The sequence below is a fragment of the Tachysurus fulvidraco genome, chromosome 7, assembly GCF_022655615.1.
Source record: "Tachysurus fulvidraco isolate hzauxx_2018 chromosome 7, HZAU_PFXX_2.0, whole genome shotgun sequence".
Classification (NCBI taxonomy): domain Eukaryota; kingdom Metazoa; phylum Chordata; class Actinopteri; order Siluriformes; family Bagridae; genus Tachysurus; species Tachysurus fulvidraco.
Window position 1 is genome coordinate 10,815,975 of NC_062524.1, and position 13,885 is coordinate 10,829,859.

General features: G+C 38.6%; 1 protein-coding gene across 1 annotated transcript in view; it reads left to right on the forward strand.

Annotated features, from left to right (window-relative positions):
- The window catches only part of LOC113641215 (terminal nucleotidyltransferase 5B-like), a 10,086-nt gene extending 2,346 nt beyond the window's left edge, over positions 1-7,740 (forward strand). Inside the window, exon 2 of the mRNA XM_027143768.2 lies at positions 6,048-7,740. Within this exon, the coding sequence (XP_026999569.1) occupies positions 6,048-7,061 (1,014 nt within the window). The 3' untranslated portion in view covers positions 7,062-7,740. The remainder of the gene's footprint in view (positions 1-6,047) is intronic.
- Positions 7,741-13,885: the final 6,145 nt, after the last annotated feature.

Consider the following 13,885-nt stretch of genomic DNA (forward strand, 5'->3'; position numbering starts at 1 on the left):
ATTATGAACGAATGAAGGGAATTTCCAAGGTACCCTGTGTTTGATGGATTCATTTGAGAGTTTTGGTGCACAGAAGTCAATTTTGCTGACAGTCATCTCCGTTAATTTGTAAGTTAGATTGAGTTTTATAGGCCCTTATTATAATCAGACTCTGATGCCTTCTTAAAAACATGTTATAGCTGGTGAAGAATGGGGACAGACTGGAGAGAGATACTGCTCCCTTTTACTGTGTCCGATGGAAAAAAATAACAAATTATATGTACTCTTGTTACAGCTCTTGACTAAACTGGAATTTCTTTTTTTTTTTTTGCCAATTAAAAGACAGCATGTATGTGTAAACTGTCCATAAGTCAGCTTTCGAGACCAGATAAAGCACTTTCCGTATTAGATATTTTTATTGTTGAATGAGAAGAAAAAAAGATCTGCAAATTATGTAAGACAAATCCCTGTGGAGAAATCAGCGTTTCACAGCTCCAAATCAAACCTGCGGAAACAGGCACAGGTAAGACTTCAGCTAGCTGAGTGAGCTAGACTAGCCAGTATCTCACTATGAGAACTCTGGATGTGACGTAAGTCCATCACATTGACTTATTACCAGTACTTATACTTATCAGTGTGATTTGTTCAGTTTCCATTGCTTGTCCTAACTTCAACACACACACACACACACACACACACACACACACACACACACACACACACACACACACACACACACACACACACGATTCTTCTACAGACTTGCACACATGTACGTTACTTCAGGAAACCTTTTGGGTTTTTTTTTGTTTTGAAAAAAAAAAAAAAGAAAAAGCTTCAGGTTTTTCTTTTCAACAAGCCGTTAACTTGTTGGGATCAGCTAAAACGTACCGCCAAGCTCGACATTGTCAGATTTTCCTTTCTTTCTTATTACCAGGTGAACTGTATTTCCCCAAGGCAAATCATTTTCGGCATGTGGAATCGACTCCAAAGCTTTTGGATTGTCTTTAAGTTTTCAATGCCAGGAACTGTGGAATCAGCTCTTTTCCGAACGAACCTGCAGCACATTTGACGTTAACTGAAAGTCTTGATGACTTCCCATATTATTTGTTACAATATATATTGTGTATGCTAATAAAATTCAATAAGGTTGCTTCTAAGTGGCCCATTGCTGTTACTTACATACTTTAGTTATGACATGTGATTTCAGCTTTCCCCATTACAGTAGAACTTTGTTTGTAGCCTTTGTTCCAATTTATTAAAGTTCTCCACCATATTCCATTTTTTTTAAAGTTCTCCACCACATTCCACTCCATGTTTTTAGAATATATATATATATATATATATATATATATATATATATATATATATATATATATATATATATATACATACACACACACTAGTTAATCAGATTTGTTTCCAGCTATTTTTATTTTTCAAATTTGATCAATATTTTGATTAGTTGTTACACCCCTTGGTAATAAATTGCGAAAAGGCCACAAGGGCCTCATGCTGCTAGGGTTCAGTTTGCGTTTCTGAGATAACATTGCCTTTTTTCTCCTCTTCACCCCAGGGAACCTACTACATAAAAACAACTGATGGAAACTGGGCCTGAATACTAGATTGCCAGTACTCCTTTTAAAGGACTCTTGTGATGAATGAAGTAGCTGTAGTGTGTCTAGAAGATGAATTGTATGCAAGTCGATTTCTGTAAGTGTGATCCGAAAGTCGTGAAGAATTCAATTAAAGACCCTCAAGATTAATTGGGTGAACGTGGACTCAGGAGAAAGTGTGGTGGTGAAGGCATTGCATTAGGCTTGCAAAGTGAGGTCTTACTTATGACTGTGGATTAATAATCAGTTATCAATGTATTAGAACAACTCTCTCTGTACTTTTAAGCCCTTAAAAGGATTGTAAGGTTGATAAAGTACTGTATGGCTTCCATATGTTGAATAATTGCCTGACTCAAGAATGTGAAAGAAAAGCAAGTTTGGAGTCGAAGAAAGTTTGGAGTTGACAAAACCTGATTTCTCAGAGATCTGTGAGTTAAATGACAACATCTGGTTAGCAAAAAGAGCCTATGAATTGATGAGGAGGATAGGGAGTAGACATTGCTACAGGAACCAGAAATGGGACTTTATAGGTTTGTCACACTTTATAGAGTGAACAGGGGAGGGAGCTGCGGTGGATAGAGGGATGTGGTTGTGATGAATGTGGAGTACGTTTAGAGGGTCAGGATGACTAAGGGCTTCAACGGAAGAGAAATTTCAACCTTGAAGTTGCCTCTTTTAATGTGGTTCCATTGCAACGACATCATCTCATAGAGGGCATGTGACTGAATCGATGTCGTGCTTATAGATAGACGCCTAGTGTTGGTTACCTTTTATGGAGTCTTGGTGGAGTGAAAATGCTTCTTAATGTTTATAGATAGTCGAATTGGAATTGCAGGGAAAACTTGCTGCAGTGAAACCCTGGAGCTGCCACTTATTCAGATCATGGCTGCGTGATCATGTAGTGTGCAAAGTCAGGAAGACTGGTACTTGTTTCAGGTTCACTGACATTTCATCAGGCATCTCCAGTCAGCAAGTGATGACAGCTGGGAAGCTTTTTAGCTATTTCATTTCCAAATACGCATAAAAATGTTCCATGTTGACTGAAGTGTTTGCATTTGTTGCGCTCGTCACTAAGCTCCGTCATGCAGAAACTTGACTAATAGAGAAAGAGTGGGATTTAGGAATTCATATGAAGTGGCAGACACATGAGACTTATGTATTGTAAAATTTGTATTTCTTAATAAGTCACTCCACTTATATTGGAAAGTGTGTCGATTGCGAGAGTAATGCAGTGTAGAGTTTGAAGTTTTTTTTATGATCAGAAAGACAAGAGAGATCATGTGGAAAATGAGTTTCAAGACAGTTTTTCAATGAAAGTCTGACACTCTCACTAGTCTGATGTTGTATTATGCCTATTAACACATTTAAATATACATTTGACTTGAATAGGCAAGAGGTTCAGTGTAGCATAGCTGCAGTTCAATCAAAAGTTCTTTCACTCTCAGCTTGTGAAACTGACAGATAACGTGACATTTGATTTTTATTTATTTATTTATTTATTTATTTATTTATTTATTTATTTATTTATTTATTTGATTTAGTTGATATCTCTTCGGTCCAGTCTAAATCTCTCCAGTGCATAACTGCTTAATCTTCTGCTCATGGCTCGATGCTGGAATGCTTCGATAATTACGAAACAGTCTCCTGAGAGTTTAACAGTTTAACAGATTTTTCTGTAATGATACCCATGACACCCATTGTCTCTTTGTGATTGTCACAGCAAATTACTCAAGTGTTTTTACACAGCCTAAGGGGATAAACAACAGGAGGCTAAACAGCAAAAAGACACTTTTTATCTTAAATACTGAATGAACAGTTTGGCAACTTATACAATTCAATTCAATTCCATGTTATTTCTAAAGTGCTTTTAACAGTGGATATTGTCTCAAAGCAGCTTTACAGAACATAAGTTATGTAGTACAAAAAGTTCAAGATTAATATTAGACTTCTATTTAAATGTGTGTGTAATTCTCCCTAATGAACAAGCCTGAGGTGACTGAGGTGAGGAAAAACTCCCTTAGATGGAAGAGGAAGAAACCTTGAGAGGAACCAGACTCAAAAGTGAACCTCATCCTCATTTGGGTGACACTGGCGGGTGTGATTATAAACACCAGAGAGTGTAATTACTGTATGAATAATGTCCTACAGTCAGATAAAGTCTGACAATTATGTATTGATGAGATTGTTGTCCTCAAAGATCACATGGAGTTCGAAATCTTCATGATGCAGAACACAACTGGAGCTGATGTATCTCTAGATGCCTTGGGATCCTCGCAGGTTTGGCTTCTCATCAAAGATGGTCCAAAATCTTCATGATATGTAGCTTTTTGACATGTCTCTGCTTGGTGAAGGTGTTTGAGAGTGTGCTGAAACTCAGGAAGCTCTTTTTTTGTGCCAGTACATGTGTATTCTGTGGTAATATGGATGTTGTATTAAATCAGTGATCTGGGTTCAATCAATGGAGTTTAATATTGCCTAAATACTTGCCGTCCGTTGTCTTGTCTGTTGTGTTGCTTGTTGTCTGTTTTTTGTTTGAACTCCTGTGTGAACATTGCACTGTGTTCAGTATTTTGTTCTTCACACAACACTATGTGGTGAGAAGAAACAACAAACGCATTTAATTTGAGCTTTGGGTTTTGAGTTGAGATTGCTGCTTAGCATCACCAAGCTTCATTTTTTTATACAACAGCTCCTGTTCTACCACTGTGTAAATTCACACCAAATTCAAGAAATCCTTCTAACTCCATTATGAAATCATATTTCCGTATAAAAATATTGACGTTATTAGCAGAAGTAGTCAGTAGAAAACCAATATCATTAGCATTTATGTAGTTCAATACCTGAGCTATGCTTATGGCTTGAATATTTGGCTTGAAAATTTGATTCAAAATACAGATGTGGAAGAGATTGTGTTCACATTTTTATCTGATTAGACGCAGTATGGTGGCTCCGGGTTATTGATCTGAGGATCAGGGTTCAAGCCGCAGCACTTCCAAGCTGCCACTCATGGGGCCCTTGAGCAAGACCATTAACCCTCTCTGCTCCAGGGCGCCGTATCATTGCTGACCCTGCACTCTGACCCAAGCCCTCAAAGTTGTGATATGTTAAGAAAGAATTTCACTGTGCTGAAATGTACATGTGACAAAATAAAATTTCTATTCTGTGCTATATTTTAAGTGTGAAATAGTAAAAGAATTCGTTGAAATCACAGGTTTTTCCCTCTGAATATCATAATGAGCTTCACCATGGTAAGGAAAGGAAAGTTGGAAGATAACTAAAGCTCAGTAACAAAAGCTTAATTTATTCTTTAACACGTTACAAAGCATAAAAAACAACTATAATATTGTCATTTGTATATGCGATATATAGATGAAAAAATCAATGGCACAATTCTTGAATTTTTTGTATATCAATCACATGCAATGTATAAATATGAAAACAGTACTTAAGTACAGTGATAAAGTAAATACACTTCACATCATTTACTCTGACTTCAGTGTGCTGAAGTTTAAACTTAGAGTGTAAGAGAAAAAGAGCATGAGAAAGAGGAGAAAAAGCTGCCAAGAGCTTTTAAACCAACACAAGCAGTGACTTGTCATCCCCTGAGGATAATCTGCATGCTTTCAGAGAACTGAATCCCTTTACGTGTAAAGTTATATGGCTAAATCTCTCATCTGTATCAAATCAGGGAGTTATGTTTGTCCCTGAGAACAGTGTGGAAGAGAAAGTGAATATTTTGCCTCCCTAACTGTGTACGTCTAGGATGGCAGTCTGGATTATGACTCAGTTTTCATCTAGACTGACTAACTATTTAGACTGCTGAAGAATTCTTGTGCGTTATGAATAGACGTGTTTATACAGTACATCACGCCTTGAATGTGATATGAGCAACATTCAGCCGAGGTTCTCAATCTGGTCAATACATTTAAACGCTCACATCTAATGCGCTTGTCGTTTCTGAATTTATTGTCATTGGTATGTGAAGAAAGGCTCATATATTTAGGGCAAAACCTACAAGGCAATGAGGAGTCACTGCAGATTTCAATGGCAAATTAAAGACAAAATACAAAGACATTAAAAGGCATTTTGTAAGCTTGCTATAAAGGATAGGTCCAGTAATAAAAGTTAAAAACCCACTGCTATAGTTAAACTTGCAAATGTACACTGACTATTAAATTTGTATCAATTTAATAATGACTGAGTGAATTTTTTCATAAACCAACAAGATTCTCATAATCCAACAAGATAGTCGCAATATTGTATATTAGAATGTTTCTAGCTGTTTTAAAATTGCTATTTTATTTTAAGCAACAAAGTGTCCATATTTCTTCACCAATAGCAGAGTAAAGCCAGGATGAAAACCAATGATCTGCCCTGATTAATCATCAGCACTCATTGAGAAATGTACTTATTTTGTTTCTGCATCTTTTTCTGTCTTCCTGTTTGCTGTAGGTGGTAAGGGCCAGACTGGAGGATCAAGGCGTGGTCGTCCGTGATGTCAAACTGAATGGTTCAGCTGCAAGCTATGTGCTTTACAATGACACCGGGTTAGGCTACAAGGACCTGGATCTGATCTTTGGCCTGAGTTTGAGTGATGACAGGATGTTTGATGTGGTAAAGGAGGTGGTCCTGGCCAGCCTGCTGAACTTCCTGCCAGCTGGAGTGAACCGTGAGCGTCTCAGTGCTCTTGCCCTCAAAGAGGCATATGTGCAGAAGCTGGTTAAAGTGCGCACTGACACGGACTGCTGGAGCCTCATCTCTCTTTCCAACAATACCGGCAAGAACGTAGAGTTGAAGTTTGTTGACACGCTACGGCGCCAGTTTGAGTTCAGCGTGGACTCATTTCAGATCGGTCTCGACTCGCTGCTGCTGTTTGACCGCTGCTCTGAGGCACCTATGTCAGAGAGCTTTCACCCAACTGTGATTGGTGAGAGCATGTACGGTGACTTTGAGGAATCTCTGGATCACCTGCGTTCCAAGATTATCGCTACACACAGTCCCGAGGAGATCCGTGGAGGAGGTTTGCTGAAATACTGCCACCTGCTGGTGAGTGGTTTCAGGCCAGCATCGGAGGAGCACATGAAAACGCTACAGCGCTACATGTGCTCACGTTTCTTTATCGACTTCCCAGATGTAGGTGAGCAACGAAGAAAACTCGAGGCGTACCTTCAAAACCATTTTGCTGGCATGGAACACAAACGCTATGAGTGCCTGGTGACCCTGAGGAACGTTGTTGATGAAAGCACCGTATGCCTGATGGGTCACGAGCGGCGGCAGACTCTGGCACTCATCTCAGCACTGGCGCTGCGCACACTCACCGAACAGAACGCCATCCCTGCGCTCCCTAACGTCACCTGCTACTACCAACCGGCTCCGTATGTGCACGATGGGAACTTTAGCAACTACTACGTGGCTCAAGTGCACTCACCTGCACACACTTATCGGACATGGCTGCCCTGCAGCTGAATTCCAAGAAGAGGCAGATGGCTTCAAATGTTCAGTTCTGATCTGTGTTTATGAGTGTATGCCTTTCCATACACGTCATACCCGAGAGAAGAAGAAAAAAAGGGGGAAATATGTGTGATTATTCCTTTTTTTACTTAATTTTTTGTGTACTGTCACCCATCTCCACAAAAATAATGAACACTGCTGTAGCCAATAAACAGGTTTGAGCCATTCTGTGTTGTTTTACGCCATACTAGTTATGAAAACATGCAAAAGTATGAGGGAAATGAGAAAAAAATAATTCTGAAGCAGTTCTCATCCATTTTGTTGAAATGTATATAGTTTGTTTCTGTATGTATATACAATAAAAGTTTATAACTTAAAAAAGTCCCAATCATTCTGCAGAAAAAGACAATCTGACAAGACTTTACAAGAGTGTGCAGGAAGATAATGTTCAGGTCTGACTAGGGTTTTTTTTAAAACTTCTTTCTTATTTGAGTTTGTGACAACCAAAGATTTTATTTTTAGGCTCCCTGTATTGTGTCTGTGATTGTGACTAAAGTGCCTGAAACTGACTACAAAACACAAAAGTATGTAACAGTTTCATCCTTTGGGATATTGTACAGTGCATTTTAATTTTCAGCATCAGGGCATTTTCTTATTAAATATTGAATAATAAAAAAAACAGAAATTAAATGTCGATTGTTTTTAGCGTATTTCTGTTTACATGTGCGTGTGTGTGTGTGTGTGTGTGTGTGTGTTTATTACTGTCATCTTTTTGTTCTAATACAAATTTCAAGTCACAACGTGCACAACAGCTGTAGAGTACACATAGAGTAATATGGAAACATCTCCTCTCACTGGAATTAACTGCAATTAATATCAACAGCAAAAAATGGTGATTGTCACATTTCTCTCAGATTTCCCTCTGTGTTCATCTGGAGAAGCCTGTCATAGTTAATGCAGATGGAGACAAAATACAACCCCCCCCCCCCTCCCAAATGTACTAAATAGTACTTGCTATTCAATCACAAATAATTGCATTTTTTATGGGGGTGGGGAGTGGATAGGATCAGAAAGTAAACAGTGGCAAGTCTACATAAGGAAAAAGAGCACTCTCTTGGGCTGCATGCTGTAGTGGAAACCAAATGGAAATCCATCTGGTCTGGTGAGTAGAACTGTTTCCACACACACATACACGAACACTACACGATAGCACGAGAGAGGAAAAATTCACCTCGATGGTAAAAGATTTTAGTCTTTGGCTGCTTATTTAGTAAGGCATACACACATACATACAATAGTGTGCTTCTTATGCATCACTTGTGTCTGTAATTTAGTGGGGTGAGACCCCTCTACTTCCTGTTTCCTGTGTGCCACTAAATAAGCTCTGCTCATCTATTGGTTGCTTGTTTGTCCATCCTGGTCCCTCATATAATGCTTTAGTGCATATTTATGAGCTCTTGTTCAACTGACACACACAGAGTGTGTGTGAGAGAGAGAGAGAGAGAGAGAGAGAGAGAGAGAGAGAGATTTTTTGTCTGGATCTGATCTTTTGAATCTTTTTGTCTTAGCTTTGGTCCAATACTTATACAGTACCAAAGGGTTAATGTTTTAAATAAACATGAATAATACAATTGTTTAAGGCAGTTCTTTGAATCACCGTAATTCACTTGAAAACAACCTGGGATCATACGGAAAATATATTATTAATATAGATAATTAATACCATTTAGCTTGTCTTGGGTTATGTCTGTGAAAATATGATTGGTCCAACAGATGCTCTTCATTATAATAGTATATATAGTATGGCATTATGACAACAGTAATCACTGGCTTTGCAGAATATTTCATTTTTCACAATTTTATAACCTTCTGAAACTGAGACGCCATGTAAGTTATAAATCTTTAGGGTCAGAATATGCTGAGTCAGACCTGTGTTCAGGCTCCAGTAATGTTGAGTGGAGAGGGAGGGGGGGATAGAGGGGGAGGGAGGGGGGATAGAGGGGGGGGGGAGAGACAGAGACAGAGAGAGACAGAGAGAGAGAGAGAGAGAGAGAGAGAGAGAGAGAGAGAGAGAGAGAGAGAGAGAGAGAGAGAGAGAAAGGGTATGGTGCACTCACACCCTGAAATCATAGGTAATGTGAAGAGATTTTTTTCACTGCTATGTTTAAATTCAGAATAACACTCAGCACACTGCAGCTAGAATCCTACCATAGCGTGGATATATATTTTAATGGCATGGTTTAATGAGAAATGCTTGTGGACCGGTTTCATGAGGACTGCTATTTCTAGAAAAAAACAAAAAACAAAAACAGAGGTTAGTTTTAGAAAACTGGCACTTAATTGCTTATGCTAAAGAGAGCCTTTGCAAAAGAGTATGTGCCTTGGTGTAAACATATTACTTTCATACTCTCCCTTTTGCTGTATAAATTGTTAATAGAATACCGATGTATAAGGAAGCACTGTGTATATTATCATTGCATAACTGTAACTATTGTGCAAATGGTGACAAAATGAGGATGTTTTTGTGTTCCTCTTTTTAATAATAAATGTCATTCTATCCTACCAATGTCAGTGTTCATTCTCTTCTGAGTCTTTATCACTTTGTCACTTCCCTTTTTTCTGAATAAACAGATCCTTGTTTAATGTCATACAATGATTATTACCTATGTAACTGTGGTTCTATGGACTTTATATAATAGCCAGAGATGGTGAAAATCGTCTGGATATTTTCTTGTTTTAAAGTGGCACTGTAGGGATTAAGTAAAATATCTGTAATAGACCGTAATGATGTCCACCAATTTGTGAGCTAGCCTCTTTAATATATAAAGAAACCCCTCATATATTTTTGCTGTGACAGAACAGTTGGTCTGTGGATTAGATGGCTGCCCTCCCATTTAAAATAACACCATATGTCACTTTTGTGGCACAGAAATGAAACCTTAAAGTTTGTCCTCATTGAACTCTACAAACTTAAGTCTCTGGCCAGGAATACTGGGTTTAATCACAAGGTCACCATAGAGTCCTCAATACAAAGTCCACCAAGATATGCAGGGCCAGGACATGTACTGTAGATTTAAAGAGGGACCCCAGCACATCATGCCAAGACGTTAGGGAATTCTAGCAGATATACACCTCATTTGTTGCACAAACTACTGTAATAACTTTATGAACCCCAACAAGATTCCATCCATGTGTAGCAGCTTAAGGTTCTATTTTGCCCCATTCTTTGATCACAATGTTGATTGGCAGTTACTAAGAACCAGTGTTGTAATGTAACGGAGTACAAATACTTCGTTACTGTACTTAAGTAGAAATTTCACGTATCTGTACTTTACTTCGTTATTTAAATTTATGTTAACTTTTCTTTTACTCCACTACATTTCCTAGATAAAATGTATACTTTTAATCCGTTATATTTACACTAAGCATCTTCGTTACTCGTTACTACAAAATAAAATCAGAAGAAATGTTTGCGACTGCAATAAGGGAGGTTTGGCGAATCACTGCTCCTAGATTGCATTACGCTCCGCACGCCGTACAGAGAAGCACAGGTACGCGCAGCGTGCACGCACAGTCAGAGCTGGGGGCGTTTATCTATAACGTTAATCGGTTGAAAGCCGCAAAGACAGCAACCAAAAGCAGTGAAATTTCACTATTCTTATTACCAGAGTTGATAGCATAAACAAAATTGTTTAATGCAAACAATCCATTCAATACTAAATAAAAATAACGTTTCTTGATTTGGTTTTTGTCTTGTGAATATTTGTTTATTAATGACTGCATTCATTGGACACACTGTTTGAATACACACATAGATGAACTGATTTGATTCAAGATTGGCATCATTACATCATGCATAAAATTTTGGTGTTCACTTTTGCCATTTAATAATACCATAACTTTTGGTTAACTATGTAGTCATATAATATATAATATAAAACTCTTCTTGTTTTAAATTCTCACTGAGGGATAAACCCCCTAAAGATGAAATCCTAGAACCGCCCCTGCTCTTATGCCTACCGAAAATCACTGAAATTTTACTTTTTACTTTTACTTCAAATACTTAAGTACATTAAATATCAGAAAATTACTTTTGATACTTGAGTACAGTAAATATCAGATACTTTAAGACTTTTACTTGAGTAATATTCTAAAAGGTAACTTTCACTTCTACCAAAGTCTTTTTCTAGTATGATACTTGTACTTTTACTCAAGTATTGCTTTCTAGTACTTTATACAACACTGCTAAGAACAGGGCTGGTGCTTATAGTATATAATGACTTATAATACATTATGACTAGGCTGTATGCTATCTGGACATGCCAATGGCATCAACATTCTCTCAAACATTGTACAGTATGTTCTCTGTTCAACATTTGCTTGAATATTGTAATTGTTTGTTTTATATTTTCTGTTGTTTTGGGCTATAATCCATGTTCTTGGTCACCCATGGGTTTATTCCAAGGGGAAGCCATGGAGATAATTCTCACAGTTTATTACTTTCTTTTTCTGCTTTCTTACTTTCCTTATCTCGTGCTGTAGTTCACTCATGGTGTCTGAGGTATTTGGTGTGTTCACTTGTTGTGTGCTTTCCAGGACCCGTCCCTCATCATAGTAAGTCCCAGCCTTTGCCTTGTTTCTGAGGTTTTGTCAGCTGGTGACACTGGTCACAGATACTGTACAGCCCACTGGTTGCTATGTATGTGTGTTTGGGTGTTTGAGAATGTAGGTACCTAGCTACTGGGTTAATTTTATTTTGTCTTATTTGGGATAACGTTGCTAATTTACTATTTCCTGGGGCAAAATATATTAGGTTGCATAGTTGGTAATGCAAGTTGCACTATCCATCCCATCTTTCTTTACCCTGCATACACCACACTTGGAATTGGGTTTCCCTGCAGGAGCTGCTACAGTTCTTCTTGTTGAAGATGTCGGCAGGGCTTTTTGACTACCAGTAAAAGGAGTTCATTGGTATAAAATGGCACATGTGTAGTACTGTATATGGTTAGGTCAGTTATTGGCCAGTGCATCCTTTCCCAGCTGTCTGACAACTTGCAATCAGCAACATGTTGACTTATCATTGGCTTTTGCAAACCTATCATAAGTCTGAGAGCAGACACCAGGGCATACACACTGCCTCAACTGAGCAGATGGGCCCACCTGAGGTAATGAAATTCAAGGTCACAATATCTGCTTGACCTTTTGCTGCCCCTATGGTTGATGTTACTGACATCTGCACAAACCAACATGTTCCAACACATGGTGATGTTTCAGAACTGAAAGAACATGAGCTCCAGATGGACTGCTGTCAATTCCAGTTGGTTGATGTGGTCATATGGCACAGGGAAACATGCCTATTGTCCCCCTGTGGCACTATTGCTCCTGAGTCTGGTGACTAAATATCTGCTCTGAGGTACCATTCCCAAGCATACTCCTTCAGCTTTCCACCTCTAGAAAGCTAGACCTTGAGCTGTTACTAGACCTGTTTCCATTTGTGGTGTCTGGGGGATGGCCATAGGCTCATTTTTTAAATTGTTTCCCTGCAGTAAGCCTAAGGGAATTGCTACTAGAGGTTTGTCTAAATCTGACTTGGAAACAGCATAAGATCTGCCACACCTGGCTGGCTTTCATGAACAGTAAACCAACTTTATATTTATAAAATGTGTGGCCTACCTCAGATTTAGGGAGATTGCATTTTCTTAGTTTACTCTGAACTAAAGCACTGTAACGTGTGTGTAAACGGAGTTGACATGGTCTGAATGGCCTGCACGTTTAGTGGGCATATAAGAGCCAGTTGTCCAAATATGGCAGCATCATAATGCCACTATTTTTCTGAACATGCTATTTAAGGCTTATCAAACAAAATGGACAATAAGGCTAACTTTAATTATTATGTAGAGCCATAGTGTGGGAAGGGTGGGAGTCAAACAAAAATGTCGAATGTCACTTTGCTGCCAGGGAACGAATCAGAATTGCTGCAAAAGAAAGGTGTATAACTGACCACACTGTCTATGCCACAGGAGACAGGCCTTGGAAGGTGTGGGGATACTCATCAGTTCCAAGCTCAGGGCCTTGCAGAGCCTCAACGTGGTTTTGATATCTCAGGACGAAAAACTCTGGCTATTGTTTGCACATACTGTATGCTGAGTGTTCAGCACTCTTTAAGATGATAGAGCAGGTACAGGATAGAGGGTGCAGTACCTCCTACCTGGATGAATAGAAGGACCACAAAATGTTTAATGGATATGAAGTCACAATATTGGATATGGATATTGAGTCTGAATTATGGAACTCATTTCTAATGAACTGCTTCTGAAGACATTTTACCAATGCCCCTACAGTATAAGACTGTTTGGTCCCTACCTTACTGGTTGGCTTTCTGTTTCCATTCTGTTTCCATCTATGTTTGCAATTATGTAATAAACTACTGCAAAAGGGTCTCGTCTTTTCCATTATAAATACAAATTATCACATTTCTGCTCTTCTTTCCCTTATCTGGATTTACCTCTTTATTCCTCCTCCTCCTCCTCCTTCTTCTTCGTCTTTTTCTTCTTCTTCTTCTTCTTCTTCTTCTTCTTCTTCTTCTTCTTCTTCTTCTTCTTCTTCTTCTTCTTCTTCACTAATTTTAAATTAGTCAAATATTTGTTGTTCCTGGGCACTGGTGAGCGTCTGGAGAGTTTCTGGTGGCAAAGGGGCCACACAAAGACTTCTTAGATGGAAGATGTTTGGTTTAGAAACAGGAGGCTGCCCTGAGCTTGCTGGCCCATTGACTTGTTCTCCTTCTCACTAAATGGTCTTCATACATGGCACCTTTTAAAGAACACAAGTGTCGGTTATTA